This window comes from Hippocampus comes, unplaced genomic scaffold (assembly GCF_001891065.2).
Source record: "Hippocampus comes isolate QL1 unplaced genomic scaffold, H_comes_QL1_v1.1 scaffold345, whole genome shotgun sequence".
NCBI classification, from domain to species: Eukaryota; Metazoa; Chordata; class Actinopteri; order Syngnathiformes; family Syngnathidae; genus Hippocampus; species Hippocampus comes.
The window spans coordinates 915,999-938,069 of NW_017805538.1; the positions used below are offsets into that span (position 1 = coordinate 915,999).

General features: G+C 42.5%; 1 protein-coding gene across 4 annotated transcripts; it reads right to left on the reverse strand.

The window, feature by feature from the left end:
* Positions 1 to 14,441: 14,441 nt before the first annotated feature.
* On the reverse strand, positions 14,442 to 20,551 carry LOC109520856 (zona pellucida sperm-binding protein 3-like). 4 transcript variants are annotated; one of them, XM_019878389.1, is made up of 11 exons: positions 20,084 to 20,551; positions 19,898 to 20,000; positions 18,487 to 18,605; positions 18,288 to 18,406; positions 18,079 to 18,182; positions 16,583 to 16,760; positions 16,325 to 16,442; positions 15,082 to 15,173; positions 14,881 to 14,975; positions 14,662 to 14,784; positions 14,442 to 14,585 (listed from the first exon to the last, which is right to left on the reverse strand). In XM_019878389.1, the coding sequence occupies exons 1-11, from the start codon at positions 20,441 to 20,443 to the stop codon at positions 14,461 to 14,463; spliced, it is 1,536 nt and encodes a 511-aa protein (XP_019733948.1). In that variant the 5' UTR covers positions 20,444 to 20,551; the 3' UTR covers positions 14,442 to 14,460. The 4 variants fall into 4 exon arrangements, with proteins under 4 accessions (XP_019733948.1, XP_019733947.1, XP_019733946.1 ...); XM_019878388.1 differs by having other exon boundaries at positions 14,662 to 14,787; XM_019878387.1 differs by having other exon boundaries at positions 14,662 to 14,790.
* Between the last annotated feature and the right edge of the window lie 1,520 nt (positions 20,552 to 22,071).

Here is a 22,071-nt window from a genome sequence, read left to right on the forward strand (position 1 = left end):
ATTGAGAGCGTATACCTGATTATGAAAGCTTTTAACCCAAATGCTTATTGCAGCAAATGTTTAATGGAAAGAGCTTACCGCAGACTCAAAGCTCAATCGACTGTGTGTGTGTATGTGTGAGAGAGAGAGAGAGAGAGAGAAAGAAAGAGAGAGAGAGAAATTATGTGCTTATTCTTACAGTCAATTTGATGGATTGTCAGGCGATCACCTGAGCAGTTTGCCGACTGTGCCTTTGATGTGCAGACTGTATAACTCAAAGAAGTTCCGGATTGAAAATGCAAGCACGCTGTGGCAGGGCCAGTGCATTCAGAACACCTCACAGCAATTTTGAGGCAGACTCCACTTCATCATAAATCAACTGTGGCAGCTTTACTCGTTTTACCACACCCAGGGACCTTCCTCACTTGGCCTGCTGGTTTTTAAAAATAGGACTCTTTTAAGCGTGTCATCAGCACTTGTAAGATTACATATGGCTGGGTTATTTGCCATGCGTATTTACTGAAATAATTTCCAGAACGTAAGATCATCATTGACTTTCATCATTTGTAAACAAAATTGTGATTACTTTCTGTCATTCTTTGATCCTCAGACAGTAAAGGCAAAGGCAAGAGAAAGCATGCATTATCACCATGACAACGTCATACGTGGCTTCTGGCACATCAAGGTTGCTGAGGGGTGTTCAATTGCAATAAGAACCAAACAGTGATGATTGCTCTCAGCTGGGAATCTTGGCTATAAATATCCCATTTTGTTTTGTGACTGAACTTCAGTTGACTTCTTCCCTGAAATTGCTTGACAGAAAAAAAAAATCAATGTGCCTTCATAAGCTCTCCCACCACAGTGCAAAGTGCTTCCAAATACAGTATAGGAATGTGTATTATGCATGAGCTTCATGCTGATGCAAGGCCAACGGCTCAGCCTAGACTCCTTAATGTCTGAACTGGCCGTCATCACCATCGAAAACTTCCCTGTGGTCCCAACTTGGCAGTCACTTAGCTCAAAGGATTGATACTTCTCTGTAATATTCAATAATGCACTCAGGATCAGGGAGAAGTCAACTTTGTCACGCTCACACGCATGCAAACACTCATAAAGACATCAAGTTGGTGGTAGTAATTAAGAATTTCATATGTTGCCAAGCTGTTGGTGCTTTGAGGAATGGGAATATTGCATTTGATCGGTGAGGCTGTGATTATATACACAGTGCTCTCATACATTTCTGTCAGTACAGAAACAATAATAAGCTGTCGCTCGGCCACCCGTCAGCTTGAAATATTGATGCTTCTGCCGCAAGGCCGCTTGGTGCTGCCGCAAGTTGGAAGGACAATATAGTGAGTTCTTCTCAGGCCCCAAGTCTGACCAAAGTGCTGCCTGGCTCTTTCGGAATTATGATGATGACACTGCACTTGCACTTGCAGATCTCGACAGAATTTTTCCAAGCTTCAACCTTGAATGACACGTCACTAAATCAGACCCTACTATACGTTCCCTGTCAACAAAACGTATTTGATGTAATACTGCCCACAGAGGGAAATCTCAATGATCGTACTGAATGTGATTTCTGATTGATGCACGAAAACTTCATGGTTTGAACCACTGCCGCGCTAGACATCACATGAGACCTCAACAAATCTCATCAGACCCCAGTCAAAAGCATGAGGGCATTACTCTTGATGTCTTTTGACATTTACTCCAAAAGGAGAAAAGAAAACAAAACATGAAGCCTGATAAAGCATTGTTCAGTGAGGAGTGTGAGAAGAAAAACATACAGTACTGCAAGTTAGTTGTCATTTTAAAGTTTTAAAGAAAATTGTAATGATGGTTGTGTTGCTGGTGATTTATTTGATTGCATCTCAACAACAGTAATTAACGTTTTTTTTGTTTTGTTTTAACTGCAAAACTTAATTGTATAGTTCTTTTTTTTTTCTCCTGCTCTTTCCAGGCTTTCAAATATAAACACATTAGTTTAATAGTACAGTATAGCGCAGTGATCCCAACCACTGTACCACAGCACATTAATGTGCGCCATGAGATTATCAGGGGTGCCGCGAGAAATGATCAAACTTCACTTAATTAGTCTGAAAACGTAGTTTGTCTACAGTCGCCCGAACCACCAGATGGCACAGTGTCCATTGCCATTTATACAACCGAGCTTTGTGATCAACGAAACAGGGCCAGATTTCACACTAAAAAGTACATTTGCAAGTACGTTAAACCAAATTATTTCACAAGATTTATTTTTTTTTAGATATTTTTGTGTGATGATGTGCAATGAGATTTTTCGAACGTCAGATATGTGTCATGGCACAATAGGTTGGAAAACACCAGATAGTGATCCGTGTTCCTCTCATGCCTGGTTACCCTCCTTTTTCAGGTTTTCCATCTGCTTGAAAATGAATTGAGCATTGCACACGTTCACCGTCATCATCGATTTCTAAGTGGCCACTCTAGCATCGTCACTCAGTGCCCCCTCCAACTGCTGTGATTATTATATTACAGTAACCATGGTGATTTATATGATGCATGATTTCCAGTGGAAATGTATTTATGGAGGAGAGTGTGGGTGGAAGCTCACTGAGTGTGTGTGCTTGTGTACAAGAAAGAGTAGTGGATATTAAATCTATTATATTTAGCACAAGTGTACCGCAAATAATCACACATTAGCTAGCTGTGGAAAAGTCAGTAAATTATGTTTAGAATCTCTCTCTCTCTCTCTCTCTCTCTCTCTCTCTCTTACACACGCACACACGCACACGCACCCGCACCGACACCCACACACACAAACACACACCCACACACCTACACACACACACACACGGTTGCTTGAGCTTTGAGTTTAATGTATTCGTTTCATAAACCGTACAAACGTCATATAGTGATACGCGTCAAGGCCCCTAATACCAATGATGAGTTTATGTCTCCATCTAGTGGTCGGATATTTAAATTGAACATGTTTCAAAAAAAGTTCTTCCGAATTAATCTTTACGTTTTCTATTTTTGTAGCCTACTGAGACAATACTGCGAATGTTTTACACAAGTTGAATGAATAAATAAGGTATCTATATTTACTGTAGTGTCCAGACGAACTGAAACAATAATGGTATTTATGTAAACTGAAACTAAAAACAAAATAATTTCGGTTGAATGTCTATATTATTGTTTGAAATCATTACCATACGTTTGACTTTAAATGTGTAATATTTACGAAAGTGAAAAGTGGTGGCTTCAATACGCGGTGATGATCATTGATCATTCCCTAAAATGCATTTATTTGTTTTAGCTGCAGGGGGCAACATTGCCCTGCAGGAATGAACACTGGTTTTCTTTTGTCTGTTTTCTTTTGTTTTTAAAAGCGGGTGGGGCCAGTCTGTCAAATAGAGACTTTATGAAGAGACCAAATTAATCTCATTAAAGTTATGAATTGGTATTTTTTATTCGCAGAGAGCCGCTATTTGCGTCAACCTAACCAAATGTAATACATCTTAAATTTCCAAGCTTTTTTTTATCCATCAATGCGAATGTAGTTCATATTCTCCATTTAGTCACATTTTAAAATCCCTTAAGAAGTCAATCAACGCAGTGACTGAGTGGTTCGTACTGAACAGGGGTGTGGTGGCCAGGGGCATTGCTAGGCATAAAGCTCTATTAGGGCACAGCCCTCCACCCTGCAGTGGTCCTTAAGCACAGTGTCCACAGCCCAGTACCGATTTGCAGACCACACAGATTTTGAAACCATAAATAAAATCTGGGAACAATGCCTTGCTATATCTTCTTCATCTCACACACACGCCTACACACACACACACACACACACACACACACACACACACACACACACACACACACTGCCCCAGGCTCACTACTGCACTTATGAAAACTATTACTTGAGATGTTAATGAATGTACCAATATCTTTATCCTTCTAAAATTATTTTAACAATTCTGAACACTTTGAACACTTTAGCAAAGGCATATCAAAGCTGTTTTTGTGTCATGTTACCAGACCTCAAAGTGCATTGTGTGCTCAGTGTTCTGCACCCCCGGGATGCTGTGTAGGTGGGCGCAGTGACAGTGCTAGCATGGATGGCGCCATGTATGTGTACAAACTTCAGAAAGTCCAACTTTGATTTGAAGAGGGATGCTGCTTGTTGTCCCAAAATATTTCGAGCACCTTGAAGAAAAGAGAAAAGAGTGTGCTTGCTACATTTGGGCAGTTGCTTTAATATTTCCATAAAAATGAACAACTGTGTTTGCCAATTAAAACACTGAGCTGTGTATGAAATAAGTGATGAACAGCCATTTGCAGGGACAATTCCAATGCTTTACGTTAACACTTACTTTAGTGTAAGATTTAGCCTCAACCAGAAAATTCAAGGAGATATATTATATCTTTTATGTTATATCTTTTTATGATCATTTTTCCTTTTCGTAAGACAATACGGTTTGTATTCACCTTTACTAGCTTCGACAATCACCACTGCCTTCTTCAGACGTTGTCAGCTGAGTGCTGTGACGTGTCTTTTATCAGCTGATGTTCCCGGACTGAAGAAAGCAGTGGTGAACGTTGAAAGTAGTCAAAGTAAATACAAACCTTATTTTCTTAAGAATAGACGTATTCAAGAAGGCAGGATGAATGTCGTTAATCAACATCTTTCTATCTCAAGCTCAAATTACCAGTTGTGACAGTCAGAGCAGACAGAAAAATGAAGATTGGTATCAATTTTAGCATTTGACAGCAAATGCATTGTTCGGCTAAGCGAAAGGATCATTGTCAGAACAGGACTAATGTCTTGCAGCATGGCTAATAATGGAACATAATTGTTCTGTGTAAAGAAATTCAAACAGAAACCGTATCGATTTGGCTCATCGGCAGTCCACTTAGTGATGTTTGGTGAGGCTTGGACGAATCAGCAGCACTATTTTTCTCAAGTTACAAATAGAACGGATTTCCACCTCATCTTTGTTTTTGTTTTTGTTTTTTTTCAGCATCATATTGAGAACAGAACAGACACATTTAAAAATAAGGGTATTCAAAAGGAGTGAAGTTCGCCTACCTATCATTCACTAAATTTAGGACAATGCTGTGTAGCATATACACCAACAGTAGTTTACAGGAATAATAACATAATCAATCTTTACATCTTTTTCATAGATTTCATCAATGAAAACTGAAAAGCAGGTTGCTGCATGCATCTTTCATTCATGGTTGTACATATAACATTAAAATGAAACATAATATAATTCAAATGCAAGTTGCCTTTTTTTTCATTCATGGTCGTAAAGTTAATATTAATAATAAACAAACTCCAACTGAGAAGCAGATTGCTCCATGCTTTTCCAGTTTATGGTCATAGAAATAACATTAAAACAAAATAAAACTGTCAAGCATGTAGCATCATGCTTATTTTGTTTATGGTTGTACAAATAATAATATGAATATTAACTCATGAGGAAACATGACGAAAAGTGGAAAGTAGGTTGCTTCACGCTACTGTGTTGAGCAAGAGCATTGGATCTTACCTTGAGATTCTTTTTTTTTTCATTTCTTCCTTTGCATATGTATGCAGAAAGTGATGTTCATGAAACTTTCTGAATTGCACAAAGTTTTTAGTGGCTTTGATTTCTCCATCAAGACTGTTCCAGTTTTCATCTTTTTCTGTTTCTACGTGTCATGATCAACAAGTTAGCTTCATTTTTATGTGCTATAGGCTCCCCGATGCCCAACATGTCATTGCAATGACCTTTTAGAGTGATATATCAGCCTTACGTCGAAGGTGGAGCCCACCTGCCAGCTCTGCTTGACACACAACAAGCAGAGGAGGGGAAAGGAGGAAGGAGGGGAAGGCAGCATCCGTCGCATTCATAAATGTAGGGAAACAATGCGGGAGTCAGTGACTTATTAGCAATTGCGTAGCATTGTTTTTTTTCTCGTACGCCAGTATCAGTCCGATGACACCTGATACTGGTGCACAGCTCATTAATACTGGGGTGATGCCTCTGGTGGTGGCGAATTTCGTGAAAATCACGGACGGCCCATTCATTCCAGTTATTTATTATTATTATTATTATTATTATTATTATATAGTTTTTATCCATTGTTACTATATGTGTCATGTCTATCTTGATTGTGTTCCGGCTCCAGCTGGTGTGAAGGGCGTTTCCCCCCCAGCAGGTGCACCTGTGCCTCCTTACCCCATCAAGCTTTCTTGTGTATTTAAGGACCCTGACTTGTGCTTTGATTTGTTGGATTATCGACCTTGCCGGCTGTTCTGGTTCAAGTGTGATTTTTATTTTTATTTTTTTAGACCGCTTGCTATTTTCATAGTTGTTCTCTTTTGTTCATAGACTCTTGTTTTTGTTATCCTAGTATTGCTCTTTGTTTTATTGTGTTCTTGGACTTTTGACTATTTTGTGTGAGTATTCTCGGTGTTCTTTTCAAGCTTCCCTTTGCAAGCGCTTTTGGTTTCGTGCGTTGTTTTCTCTGGCACTTTGTGACCAGCGATTTCATTTCATACTTTGTCGGTGCAATTTTCTTTAATATTTTTGGAGTCGCACTTTGTCTGAGCCTGCATCTTTGGAATCCTGCAACATTATTTGGCTTGGTCAGAACCGAACAATATGTTTTATTAATACACACAGCCATTTATGAACAAAAACGAATATGTATCGCCTACTATTCAACAAATACAGGAAAATCCCGATGCATACACTAAAGGTCAATGTCAATCATGTCAACAAAGCCACAAGCGCAATGGCAGTGCACACGGTACTTGCGTGTTCGTAGGAGCGTTGCGATTGTTTGAGAAATAGTTTAAGGTAAGCAGCAGACAACAAACCGTAAGCATGTCACATCTGACGCCCTGCCTCCAACTTTGGGCTCATCCTCACTTTTTGCTGAGATGTGATTTACACTGGTTTTCCTGCCAAAAATAAATAAAATATCATAGATCAGCATGGGTGCCCACCAGCCTAGACCAGCAAAGGCTTTTTTGTTTGTTTGTTTTCATGCTGGTAGCTGGTGACACAAGCAAGACCAGCATATCGTTCTTGTCCTGTGAAAAACGCGTATGTCCATGCCTTTCCTTAAAATATTTCTGTTAATGGGATGTCCGAAAGTTGTTTGTCTCTGTGTGCCCTGCAATTGGCTGGCAACTAGTTGAGTGTGTATTCCGCCTATTGCCCGAAGTCAGCTGGGATAGGCTCCAGCACCCACTGCAACCTCAGAGGATCGGAAATTGGATGGATGGATGGGATTTCCAAAATGCGGACACCTCATGCGAATTAAGAACATATTAATTAATAAGTTATGTTTGTTGTTATTATTAATAGAAGCAACATCAGTGGTGAAGTCATGAGCAGAAGGGTTGTTGGCAGTGCCGGTGAGGAGGTCGTTCTGGTCTTGAAGGGGGATGAGAAACCTGTGGTTCTCTTATTAGGGCAGAAGGAAGGGAATGAAACAAGAATTAGACGGGCAAAGATGTGTGTCAGGCTGCCGCTCTGTTGACAATGGTATGATGCATTGTATAATGGATGAGACGTAAAAAAACGACAATTTGCGTTATGTGATTAAGTTACATAAATTAGGGCTGGGTTTTTATGCCAGAAATGTGTCCAGATGACACGTGAAAATAAAATGAAAAGTGTTTTGAAGTGTATAGTATGTCCTGGGGTAGTTAGTCCCTCTGTGACCCTGGCCGACTTCCCTCTCATGAAAGTATTTGATTTTGATAGGCTTTTTTTCACAGACTTTTAGGAAAAAATGATTGCTGTATGCAATTTGCACATGGTCATGGTTTAATTTTCTTTTTTTTCCATACAGACATGAATGCTTGATATCCAGTTGGCCCAAGTGCAAATTTGTTTGTTGACTGGTGGTCGACTAGTTCGTGCATCCACCTGCCAATGCAGAGGTGCAGGGTTCGATTCCGGCACCTGCGTCACTTACTCGCAACTTTAAAAAATACCCGTTGACAGATGCACAACACAAGTTTTAAAAAGAGAGAAAGTGGTGAATTGCAATAATTGCCTGCTAAAATGCGCAATCTGATATTATTTTCAGGGAATCATCCTTTCTGTCCAGGCCAGGTTACATTACTGTGTGGGTGCGTTTGTGTGTGTGTGTGTGTGTGTGTGTGTGTGTGTGTGTGTGTGTGTGTGTGTGTGTGTTTTGAATAATTCCATTGGCCCAACATCAAAGCATTGCCTGATTTTCATCAGTAAATGTTCCGTACATTTCTTGTTACTTGTGAGTTATTCGATATTATTCTTTTTTCTTCGCATTTTAGCATCTCAATGATGAATAGGTTAAGCGGTTCATAAATTGGGTGGCTCGTTGGCATCCCTTGTCGGTTTCATCACGAAATCAGTATACAGTAAAACAAGTTCTATATTTACAAGAAGGGTTTAACAAGAGATGATTGTTCAAAATCTTATTTTCCTTCTTCCTAACTGGCCCATTTGTGCAAAATGTCATAGCAGGAAAGTGTGACAGGAGGAAGGTCGTGTATACAGGATGATGCTGTGGCTGGACACAAAATATGGGTCTCACACACATGGAGGGAAGGACTCGTAGGGGACTGAAAGCAAGAGGATGGATTGTTGAGAAAAAACAGGATTTTGTCTCTGTATGAGGCAAATGCAAACCAAAATAGAGGCGGTGACAGCTTCCTTTATCAAGATCCAGTGGGAGGGCTTATTCAGTTTTGTGCCGTGAGATAAGTGGGAGATTTATTTATTCAATGCTGATAGTGCTGACACACTTTGAATGATAATGATATATTTGTGTGGGGCACGCCCATCCTCTTTCAAAATGCCAGTCAAGATTAAAGGTCACAACCTGGAGGTTAAAAATGTGGGGTCCATATAGGAGAATTCTCTGAAGTTGTGTCTGTGAACTTCTTCCTCTTTCAAGCAGACTCAAGCACCTGGGTGTTAAGATCAAACGTTATTTCGCACGTTCCCATTCTAGCATGTGGAAAAACAAAATCCACATCAAACAGAAAGATCCGATTATTTTCATCCATTGTTTGCAGAAAAAAAAACATCTAAGGCAGAAATAAACGGAAGAGGTGCCTTTTGTTGTGGTTTATCTTCCTGGTGGTTTAAAGGAAGGTGGTGGGTTCATTCTGGGAGGGAGTGAGTGTTATTTCTGGCCAACAAGACATCTGTTCTGTAGTATATAACATCCGTGTAAACTGGCTGGTTCAGATGCTCCCCAGTATGTTGATTTGTTTGTTATTTTGTTATTATTGTCTGTTTGTAATTATTGTCTTGCATGTTTGGTGTTTGGGTCAGTGAGGCACCGCACAGTGCTGTTGGCACAGCTGTGCTGGCGCCAAGGGGAGTGAAGGCCTCCAAAGAAGCACTTTATGACATATTAGGGAGCACAAGTCGATAATTCAACACGTGCCGTCCTATTGAAACGTCTCCATTGGTTGTTACTACCGCCCCAGCGTGAAAAACAAGTCCAACAATGGAGTCAACTCGAAAACTCTGAAGATCAGAGGGGGCGTGGTGGTCCACATCAGGGATGTGTGAAAAGGCGGTAAGGGGTGGGAGATCCTGAGGTGCAGCAGCCCTGTAGGTCCAGCCACCGCTTTCCTCTTCCCTCTTCTGGGAAGGACCGCAGTGTCAGTTACAACAGGAAAAGACTGAAGGTCAAAGCACAGGCCTTTTCTTTTCCTGCATGTGACAGACGCCTGTCTATTTTAACTTCCTCTGTGTGAGGAAAACACGCGCCTGAGCACAGAGGAACACAGTCCGACTGCACTAGAGTCATTTTATCACCTCAGCCCATAAAGCCCTTTGCAGTACAGCGTCCTCCCGGGGAAAGACACACATGGGCACCGTGATAACAGAGCTGCTGCCTTAAAAACATGGCAAAGTCTTCTAGCCTCTTCAGCCAAACAATTTCAACATCTTTTACAGCAGATAAAACGAGAAAGCTCAGAAATTCTGGAGACACCCACTGGTGCCTCTGTACACTGATTAAGGAGACTGGCGAATGCATATAATCAGCATATTATTGATAGTCTTAATGAGAAAAGGCTCTGAGTCACTGCAGCCATTAGCCACCGTAAGAGAGGCTTAATTGTTTTGTGTGCACGTGTTGGTGCGGCTGTGATGCTGTGCGGCGTGCACGCCTGCCTGTGTGAGGACTGGGCTAATTAAATCCACTCCCTTCGTTAGCAAAATCCCCCTCTCTTAATTAAGAGAGTTAATTATGGGCAGAGCAGAGGTCACGTGCGTGTCTGCGTGCACATGCATGCTCCACACTTGAGTAGAACGCGATAGCTTCTAAAAAGCCCTGAATTACACTGTGTGCTTACACGGTTTTAATTTTACACCTTTCGATATTTGTCAGTGCAGTTCAATAAAGGGGGCGGCATCCTGCAAGTCTAGTCGTGTGTGAAACATGTGAATGTGTGTTTAGTCGAGCAATGCGGACAGCACCGCACCCACGTAATCTCTCCACGAGTGGCCTACTCTGATCAGGAGGTTGTCAGGCCCTCTAACTTGCTGTCGTTCCATTTCACGTCACGATTACATTCAGTGGCCCGGCTGAACTCTGTGTTGGCTGCCCACTTAAAGATTTGCATTCATTAATGTTGAACAGGTTCACCTTTTACGATTGACAACCTGGACCTTTTGATGGCATCTGAGGTTTCTTTTTGTCAGACAATGGTCCATTTTTTTTTTTTGTGAGGGAAGAAACTTACCTAGGTGGCAGTTTCGGCTGTCACTTCAGCCTTCATCCGAGCTGTCACTACTTCCTTGTGACGTGTCTAAAAAAACAGCTGACCAGATTGGGGAACCTTCAAAATAAGGCTCCCCGGCCCGGTCAAGGATCCCACAAGATAAAGTTGACTTGAATGCATCAGTACAATTGTGATTTTTACTGCATAAACAAACAATGCAGCCAGAGTTGAGAAACATCAGTCTGAATCTTCACAATCAACTTATTATTCAGACACCAACTCGACCAACTAAGCAAGCTTGCGCTTCAAGCCTCTGCCCCAAGTATCGAGCAAGCTTCGACTATGACTACCTACCGAACTGCTGCTCCACTTATTATGAAGCAAGTCACTCAAAAAAGCCGCGATCTCCACTGAAGAAACACTGACTTGGCCTTCCTTTAGCGCAAAGGTTTTTCGGCAATCAACAGAAAGTCCCTTCAACAAAAAGGAATTGTGAACAGAGGCATTCTCTGGTAGCTAAGTCTTCCTTGGCAACAGCAAGCTTGTTTGTGTCAAGGCGCAGAGCGTGAGCATAGACCGCCTGCCCTGCAGTGGTGATGTGGTGCTCCACGCCGTGCTTCGACACAGCTGCCGAGAACGTGGGTGTGCTTAGGTCAGGCAACTTGGAGAGCAGGCCATACGGATCGCTGGTAGCGAGCTTGTTTGACAGGCATAGCGCCCCGTGCAGGGGTATGTAGCAAAAGAGACATGGCCAGGAGTTTGTATCATCCACACACAGCCTAAAGGCACAAAGCCAATCCATGCCCATTAGTGGTGTAGAAACAGCGGCCATAACGAAGAGAGTTGAGCAGAAGAGGTGACATGGAAAATAGGCTTTTCCAATAAAAGTTTGCTGTAGCTAGTGCAAAATGGCACTTTTTGTACAATGTTATCCTCCTGTTCGTATATTATACAATAAGTCCTATACGCTGCAGAACCACAGCAATTTTCAGTGTTTTGAACAAAAAGCGTTCAATAGGTCATTATCATGGTATTACATTTCACCCTGAGGTCAATTGTAACATTTCAGTCTTTGTCTTTGAGTTTACGCCTTGCATTTTCTGTTTGTATTGCGTTGGCATTTTCTCTGCCATTTATTAGGACACACTTGAAACTAGTTTGCGCAGGCAGTTTGAACACCCTGGACCAAGGGGTATTCTATCTTGTTCCAAGGGCCACTGTCCTGCCCCCTTCCCATCCCTCCTGGCTGCAACACCTGAACACCTAAATCAAGTGCTCAGCTCATCAGTAAGGGCCGCAGAAGCTGGAAAACGATTTTGATCATTTCAATCAGCTATACTGAAGCTGTCTGCAGACATGTGGGGTCTCTCAAACTTTGAATATCAACCCCAGTAGAGGAGAAAAACTCCATGTACATCATATCGACATCTTTATTTAGATAGGGCTTTCACAACAGCTGCAGCTGGAACAAAGCACTTTAGACAATAATGTAACTTAAAACACACCAGAACACATTGTATAACATAAAACATCGACAATAATTCAATTATAAAAACTAATCCTGCATGCGCCTTGTTTGAAGCGGCTATTGTTTAAAGTTCCCTGTTTTTTTTTTCCCCAAGATGGCGCCCGAGTAGGCAGCAAGTGCTCTTTTGTTGTTTTTGTGGTTTGTTTCGTCACATGGTGTTTGTTGTTACGTCATATGGACCTGATGTGGATTGTTTTCAGCATTTTTTGGCCATGGCATTCATCAAAGGAGAAGAATCTGTGCTACTTGGTTGCGCCTTCTCGGCAGCACGCGTGTACCAGCACTGATTTTAATTGGGAGGAATTTCTGCACCATTGAACTGTCGGTGCTGGACAGCCCCGGGGCGCTTGTGTTTTTTGCACCTGTAATGTGCAGCATTTTTCACAGCCCCCATTTTGTTCAACGTGAAACTGGGAGTCGCCGCTTGGAATTGAAGCGGATTTACATGGGACAGGAGATGTGAGCCAATCTCTTTTCAACAATGGACACTACAGCTTCTTGTTTGCTTCCAAACTTAGCTTGTAGCAGATGTGTGAACATTTTCAGCATGACGTCTTTGATCCACTAGTGAAAGGACACTTTGAATCTCTCCTCTTTCATCTATAACTGCTTCAAACAACAAAGTGTATGCAGGAAAAGTGGTGAAAATTGTATGACTGTCTGTGTCTTATGTGTTGTGTTGTATTAGTTTGTCATTTTATGTTAACTGTTCTGTTGATAGCGGCGCGGGTACCCGCAGCGGCTCCTCTCTCTCCTGTGGTTGAGAGGAAAGAAATTTCATCTGTGCTGTATGTTGCACATAGAGCACATTTGACAATTAAGTTGACTTGACATCATGATCAGAGCATGCATGACGTCAAACACGTCTGCGATAAGGTAAGTTTAAAGTAAACAAGAAGCTCTCGGGTCCATTAATGAATACAGATATTGATATTCTCCTGTCCCACCGAGATTTGCCGACCACCAATACAAAATTCTCCACTGGTCTCACACTCACCATGACTCATGATAGCGTGTGCAAAAGCGTACAAATGCATGAACAAGCACCACTTATGTTGGGGCCTTTCAGTATCCTATCAGTGGGTAGAACAAAGGGCGCAGGAGTTCAGTAACCTCTGCCACTTTATCAACTTGGGTCCTGACACTGTTTACATGGATCCGCAGCCCGAAAAATAAGACACCAGCTTATGCTTGGCTGATTCCTCTTAAAACTGTCCCCGAGTTTTGTATGTGCCATAACCAAATACATAGTGTGATGGAGGAAAAATTGAACATTACAGGAGGCCATTTCGTGAACATTGTGCGAAGATTACAGCTCAAGTATTTTCTTATATTGCCTCATTAACGAGCCATCACATATTGAAAAAAAAAACAAAGTCCCACCTCATCATTGATTCTTTTCAGTGAAAGGCCTACGGGTTTTCTTCCCTGTGTCTTGGAGTCTGTCATGCCTCCTTGCTGGTGCATCATTAGATATTGCTTTTTACGAGCCTCTGGTGTGTAGGCAGTGGGTGGTGGGGGTCAGTGTTACCCGGGCAGTAAAGCAACGCATCCGTCGGCTGTGCACATAGGAGCAAACACCCCATTAAATCAGGCCTCCACATATTACTGTAATAAAAGCCTCCGCTTCGTTTTTATGGTCTTTTTAATTATGTCGATTCATCTTCTCGGGCTCATGAGCAACAGCTCATGATGAGCCCCATTTTGTGAGGACTCATCCACTGGCAGAATGCTAGAGGGGGCTGCTGGGCCAGTGGGGGGGATTACAGGGAGAAGCTAAAATATGACCGTTGTTATAGGCATCGCATTGAGTTGTTTTGTTTTTTCTCTTTCTTCGCAGCGTGGAACTAGTGGTGCTACATTTCCATTTTGCTCATGGGGTTGTTTTCCTGGTTGAGGTCTGAAGTGAGCACACCGTGCACACTTGATCTCTTATCTTTCATTAGTATGGAACTTTAAGTCCTGCGTTTATCCATATGCAGCGCCAACCCACTGCAGATTGATGAAGCAATAACCTTCCTTGGGAAAGGCTGCACAGATTTTTATAGCCAAGCCATTTTCCGCAAGGTTGGCCATAACCCCTTTTAAACCCAATCTGCTCATAATACTGCAAAAGGAACCGAGCATCCACCTTTGTACTCCATATGTTCAGTAGAATTATCATTTACAATTGTGGACCTCAGTTGGAGGATTAAAAAGAAGCTGAGGCTTTGGCACAATCCTTTATTTTCCTCGGTTAGATACAAACCTTTACAGTGGGTTTGTGTGCTCTGCTGCAGATGGCAGCACCAATGACAGCAAGCAGTAGCCCCGCCAGCACTGTTCCCACTGTACATAGCGTGGCTAAAGATCGGGAGGAAGCTAAGGAGAGAGGATGAAGAGCAACATGGCTAAGAATGAAGTCAATGTAAATAATGTCCATGCTGTGGCTTTCTACCAGCTCGTGCGACTTCTGGCATCTGAAGAGAAGAACAGGTTTCTGGCTGCGTCACGTTGTCCGCCTCCACTTGGATACGGCCTAGATGCGCTGTCCCCTCCCACTGCACATGGTGAAGTAGACCTGCTGCTCCAAAAACGGAAGGGTAACAAGCACATCAGCGCATTCAACCAAAAGTGGGAAGTGGAATTTCCCCATGCTGCGTTTCTGTCAACATACCAGCATCCTCTCCAAGGTCCCTTTTCCGTCTCTTTTCACTGCAGCTGCTTTCACAGCAGCTACACACCTTGTTGTCCCCACCTGAGGCCACCCACCTGCCCCCAGGTGAATATTTATACAACATTAAAAAATAAATAAATCTCACAACATGAGCTAGACAACAAGACATTGCTTCAAGGAATTGCCTTTGTTCGCACTAACCTTTTGGCTTCAGCTAAAAATGAACAGGCTTTGTGCTGCGAGTTGACTGGAGCAGAGACTGTCGTTGCTTTCAGAAGACATGTGATGTAAAGCTACGAGGGAGCGGAATAAACGTGAGATGTTGCACATGACGGATGCTTTACTAATACTGCAGAGAAAGTTTATTCCTTTGGTAATACACTCGTGACACAAAGTTAGGGATATTTGTGTGAAATTTCAAGAGGAGCCTAAAAATGCATTATAAGCTGAACTGCATTTGCCCTGAGCTATTTCAATGCTCATCCCGTTTCTGTAACCCCACCCACCACCCACCCACACACCTTGTGGTTCTCTAACAAGAAAAGGAGCAGAATTCACAACAGATGTGTGGTCCATGAATAACTCCTAGGGCATCCACTTCTATGCCTTTTTGCGATTCCTGCCTCCGACAAGCTGTCGTTGCCGCTCTGGGACCACTTCCCTCTGCAAATCTCCTTTTTGTGTTCTCACAGTGGTGCGGCAGGGTTTATCAACTGTCAGGTGTTCTCATGGTGCCAAAATGTGAACAGTATGGGAAAGTGGTAACGCGGTAGCCGTATTCCTACTTTGTCTCTTCAAACTTAGACATCGCATAACTGCTACGTCTTGTGTGACAGGCTACATTTAAGTTAAAGGTGTGGCAAGACTGTTCGGAAAAACAAGCAGCCGGATGTTAGTAACGAGCAGTCGTTCCTCTAAAACGTGCCATTTGTGTTAAAAATAGGCCATGCTCAAGAAGGTTGTTTTTGACCAATATTTGATTAAAAATAAAACACCTGTTACAATTGCAAGATGTAATTTTGTTATCAAGTAGCGGTACTCTAAGTACTTCTGAGGGGAAAGAGAAAAAAAAGCAGCATTGTTGGAGCCCAATCCCCCCAATAAATATTTTTAAATGAATACCTCCATGTCAGTGTCAGTCAAAATTTAACATTTTTTTAAAAGGTTTGATAGAGCCCTGTATTGTAACTCAATGTGCTGGCAGACAATGTCTGCATTTATTTATTCCAATTCTCACTCAACATAGTATTTCAAGCAAAGTAATCCCCCTCCGGGTATTGAGGGCTCCAGCCAAAACATTGTCCGCCTCATGAAAGACAAAAAGATAATAGGCCGCTTCCACGATATCAAGTTTCTCTCATCACCTGAAGGGAAAATGGGCTTAAATATCTCGTTGGGGTAGTCTCGGGTTTCCAACAAGGAAGCTCACGCAACCAGCACTTACCCAATTCTTGTCATCTTGGTGAAAAGTGAAGGCTTTCAACTGGAAAGCAAGTTTATTCTCACTGCTTCTCTGCATGAAGTATGACTTGGCGCCCGTCAGCTTCGCATCTATTAGACACCTTAGAAGGCAACGAGCAGGTGCGGGATCCATAAAAACGGACTGTCACACTTCAGTTATTCACTGGCAATCGACTAAATGCTGAATTGCAAGTCACAATTGTGACGCTTTTACAGACAAACCAACGTTGGCACTTCTCACCCATGATTGTCGACAAAGACATACGCTGGCTGAGAATTTGGGGAGGCGCTCATCGTGGCCACGCAGCTGTCAACATAGACCCTCAGCGGAACGTGATGGCCCTGGGGGGCCGAGGCTTCAATTTGCATCATCTCGCCCACGAAGTAAACACCGGTGGACCTCTGCAACTGCCACTCCTCTAATCAGTCAATCCGAATACAGAAGAGATGTCATCTTGAGGGCACTTGCACAATCTAATAAGATCAAGATGCATCAGATACATCCGTGATCAGACATTCACAATCATCCACCATCAACAATTATGACACTGTATGCTATGTACGCATGGCACAAAATTCATCACCACTGTGTGTGGAAATGAATTAATCCAAATGACTGATGATTGAAAAACTATAAAAACATGCTTACATAGCACCGTTTGTTTAGAGATCAATGTGGGTGTAGTTTGTACTGCATCATACAGAGAGTTGTGACTGATATTTTCAAAATACATTACAGGAATTTTTATACATAATCCAGTTGCAGAAGTTTAATAAGAGTTGATTCTCAATGAATTCGAACTGGGTTTGCTGCTGCCACAACGAATGATCACAAATGAAAAGAAACCAAAGGGAAAGTAGATTGGGACACTGAATAGAGAGGAAGGTAGAAATGAAAAGGCGCATCATGTCACAGGTTGATGATATGCATATTGAACATTGGTAAAGCTTTGTTGAATCAGTTTAAAACTTTTGTTTAAATACATTGTTGACATTTGAGCAGCCCGGTGGACCAGTGGTTAGCGCGTCGACCTCACAGTGCAGAGGTACCGGGTTCAATTCCAGCTCCGGCCTCCCTGCGTGGAGTTTGCATGTTCTCCCCGGGCCCATGTGGGTTTCCTCCCACGTTCCAAAAAAAAAAAAAAAAAAACATGCATGGCAGGCTGATTGAACACTCGAATTTGTCCCTAGGTGTGACTGTGAGATGGTTGTTCGTCTCTGTGTGGTCTGCGATTGGCTGGTTACAGGTTCAGGGGTGTCCCCCGCCTACTGCCTAAAGACGGCTGGGATAGGCTCCAGCACCCCTCGCGACCCTTATGAGCATAAGCGGATTGGAAAATGGATGGATATTGACATCTTAATAAATTGTTTATTTTTCAACATAAAAGCATATCTAATTTTGTTTGCCTAGGACAGGTAGTTACCCAGATAATACAATTTTTTGTATTTTGATATTTATTTTTAAACACCCTGTGCAGTATTAGAGGCAGTACGCAGTTTGCTGCTTTGCAGGCGTACACCAATGCAAACTACAACCACAATGAGCAACATTGTTAAATTACCTTTGACAGTGTCAATCAAAACTGAAACCGATGATAGCTTTAAAAGGTTCTTAACATCAATATTTGGTCTGGACTGGGCCTCGAGTGGAGGCCCACCCGAGTGAATAATAGCTAGCTAGCCACCTGACTGCAATTCAAAACCATTTTTCTTTTCAGGGTTTGTTTTTTCACTCACCTGTCATGAGCCTCAGGGAGAAGTGGAGCTGCTGCTCTGTTAACAGGCTGGACGCAAACTCCTGCCAATGAGACGCAATGGAATCGCTGCTGACCTGGTGCCTCCTTTGACAGTAAGGGCAAAGCGTGAGCTCATACAGGCAGCATTTTGGGTTTGTTTTATGAATATTTGTATGATGAGAGGGGATGGTGCCAAATAAAAAGCTTCACCTTGGATAGTGGCATTCAATTAGCACCTCTGAAGGGTTCGTCTTAAAAATTGAGGTGCTGCCAACTGGCGTTGGAACGTAGGTGAGCAAAAAGGTGTAGACGAGGGCTTCTTCTGTCATCTAATGAAGAAGAGGTACAGGAGCTTTGAACAGACAGGAAATAAAGCGTCCCCCAAAAAAACAAAAACCTAAAAAACTGCCTTCTTTGTGCTGCCACAGCCATGAAGCTCTGTCTGGAATCGTAGCATGTCATCGGCTATGTCTAGCAGGCTGCAGCCTCCTAAGGTCAGATCACTCGGATGAATCAGCTGACCGTTTCCTTGAAGAAAAAAACAGTAACAAGGTTCAAGTCAGGCACCATTTACCTGAGTCTATTTCTTGTCCTGCTCCAGTCAATAACACTCAAAGCAAGTGCAGCTTTCTTCATGGGTGGCTATAAAGACAGGGCCATTTCTCAGAGTAAAGAAAAAAAAAAAAAAAAAGGACAACCTATTGATCGCCAGGCTTGATGTCTGGGCCATTTGCCACAAGCGGTACAGAATCTTGTCATCACAGTCTCTTCAATGTTGCAATTTGAGCCTGCTCAGGGGACATTATGCGGTGAGGATGCCTCCTCTACTCATATTCAAGCATAATTGTCGTTAATTTGAGCTGGATCACCCCTTCCAATTAAAAATCAGCAAGATAGCCTTTTGAAATTCACCTGTCGTGCAGGGGCGTTACAAGTGATAATTTCTCCCAGTTGTGTTCATAAAATACTCAGAACCAAGATAAATTGTCACATAAAACTAGATTCATATTTCTAATTCAAGTGCAACAATCTGCGTGGTTAATACAGGTCGATTGATCCACAGACTCTTCAATTTTGACTTGAAAATGTAGCATGAGCCCAGGAGGAAGCTTGCCGAATTTCACATTGTTGCCAGACATGAATAGAAGAGCAAAAGCCGTTTTAACATTCACTGTCAAAACAAGAGTTTCCCGCCACCTTCTCTCAGATATGTTCACAGTTGGGCTAACTTTTTGTTCTTCTACTAATCCAGTGGTTCTCAATTAACCGGGGTTCGATGAAGCGGTCTGAGGGGTTCGATGGAGGCTTTGCCACGGAGGGTAAGACAAACGTGACTCAACATGTCAGTTATGACACGCCTGCTTAGCCATCGCTGGCTGCAGATGATCACATGACATTGCTTGTCCAATCAGTGCTGTGGGAAATTTAGTTCGCTTAGTAGTCAACGTGTGACTGTCGTGATAGTACGTCGTACACAAAAAAAAAGTAGACTTGTCTATTAAAATTTTATTTAGTTTTTTTTCTGTTTTGAATAAATTAGTTTTTTTTAAATATCTACCTCTAATAAGGTTAAGAACCACGGTACTAATCTTTGTATTTTTCAGCAGTCTGTATGCCCTGTGGCACCACATTGCCTCTCACAGGTCAGTCTTGCTACTATGGCAGACATCTGGCTTGGAGGAGGAGAGCTGCAACGCAATGTGGAGTGGCCGTGTTGTGTTTTTTTGTCCCCCCCCCCCCTCCCCCAAAAAAAAAAACCAAACAAACAAAAATGTTCCAAACCAATATGATGTGTGTACCCAGATTAAATAAGCAGTTACCTAAGAAGTTCCGCTTGACCTCGATGATGACCTCTCCCTCACCACATTGCACCGCCAGGCTGTCGGCTGGCACAGGAAACCACTCCCTTAAGTCAACCACCATCTAAAACACCATTCAATGACCTTCAAACTGCACTTTGACAAGCTGTTGTACATGGGGAAGGAAAGTATTATTTCTCAAAATACCTTGGGATCCACCTCAGTGGGCGGCTCAAGATCCGGGCCTTGAATTAGGGTCTTTACAACGTGATCCTGGAAAGAGGGCTGCGGCTCACTGGCTTGCTGTGTTTGCAGAATCTTTGCACGCTCTTCAACGGCGGGCCTCTTCAACTGATGGATCCAGAGCCGGCGGCTGGCAGGGAAAGGCTCTCGTTTGCTGGGCTCTGTCCTATTTGACTGATGATCTGTTGACTTTGGCTGCGTTGGCAGTGGTGTCCATGTCCACACTCTTGCATTTGGGGTGCTAGTGGTGTTGAAGCTGTTTAAAGCAGTACAAAGACTTGCACCTGACAAAAAAAACCCAAACAAAACTCCCCATAAGCCCATTACAGCGACCAAACCAAAATAGGGGTCGAGGGTGCTTGAATGGAGCAGCGCTGCTTTTCTTTTTTTGGACCAAATAAAAGATATGACAGCTTGGCTCAGACCCCACCCACACCTGATGACTTGATTGCATTCCAGCCTGCAGGACTCATCCTTGGAGGCTTTCCCATCCAGCATTCCTTTTTACAAAATAGATTTGCAAATCAGATGCTTGGCTGTGCACTTGAAAGGTCACACGAATAGATAGACTTGATAATTTCTTGCTTTCTGTTCGGGGAAACTGCACTAAAAAAAGCATATTCAATTCTATAAATTGAATAAATGGAGACAACTCAAAACAGAAATCATGCCAAATCAGTGAGGATCTTCGGCTTTGGCCCCTTGAAAAAAAGAATATAGAATACAGTATGTCACTATCAATGATTTTACCTTGGCTGACAGAAAGTAAGGGGTGGGCCTTGAACCTATGTCACAATCACACACTTAGGACGGGGGGAACAAATCCCCGTTATCAATTATGCATTGCTGGGCGGTAAGGTGTGACAATACTGAAATATTTTTCCATTAGTTATTTGTAAAATGACACATGATGCACAAACCATTTCAATTTTCTGATTGTTTAATGCCCGCAGGAATTTAAGGGATGACAAACCTGAAGTCATAAACACATCCCCCAAAAATAAAACAATAGTTGGGTTGAACCTCTTATTAAGGCATTCATGAGTACTGAAAAAAAAAAAACATACCATCAAAGATAAACTATGCAACTTCCATACGAGAAGGACTGAGCTGAGATTTGAAAGTTTTAATTGGAAGCGAGTGGTACATTGGAGTGCCTGCCCATCCATCAAGTGTGAAATTGAACAACTAATTACATCTTTTGCTGTTTTAACATTTTTGAAAACCTATGTAAGCTATGGTAAAAGTCCCTGTGAAAAACAAAAGTAAGAAAGTGAAAAAAAACCCTTTGACACACCACAGAGAAGAATATTGTCCACAAACACGCAAAATTTGATTAAATAAAAAATTGCCACTACCCGGTGGTCAGCTGGTCAGCACTTCGGCCACACAGTGCCGAGGTGCAGGGTTCGATTCCGGCTCCGGCCTTACTGTGTGGAGTTTGCATGTTCTCCTCGTGCCTGCATGGGTTTTCTCCGGGTACTCCAGTTCCCTCTCACATTCTAAAAACATGCGTGGCAGGTTAATGGAACACTCTAAATTGTCCCTAGGTGTGATTGTGAGTGTTAATGGTTGTTGTTCGTCTATGTGTGACCTGCAATTGGCTGGCAAATGGTTCAGGGTGTCCCCTGCCAACTGCCCAAAGATGGCTGGGATAGGCTCCAGCACACCCCGCAACCCTCGTTAGGATAAGCAGATTAGAAAATGGATGGATGGATGGATGGATGGATGGATGGATGGATGGATGGATGGATGGATGGATGGATGGATGGAAAAAATGGCCAGGTATGTAAAATGAGGCTTCTCACTTGTGAAAAACTAATTCTCTCAGCTTTCGCATGGTGCGGTCGTGTTCACCAAATGGGCTGCAGACAAACCTTGATCAACTTTCAACAATCAAATCAAATTTGTCTGTCCGTGTTGCATGTGCCCACACACACCCAATGCGAATG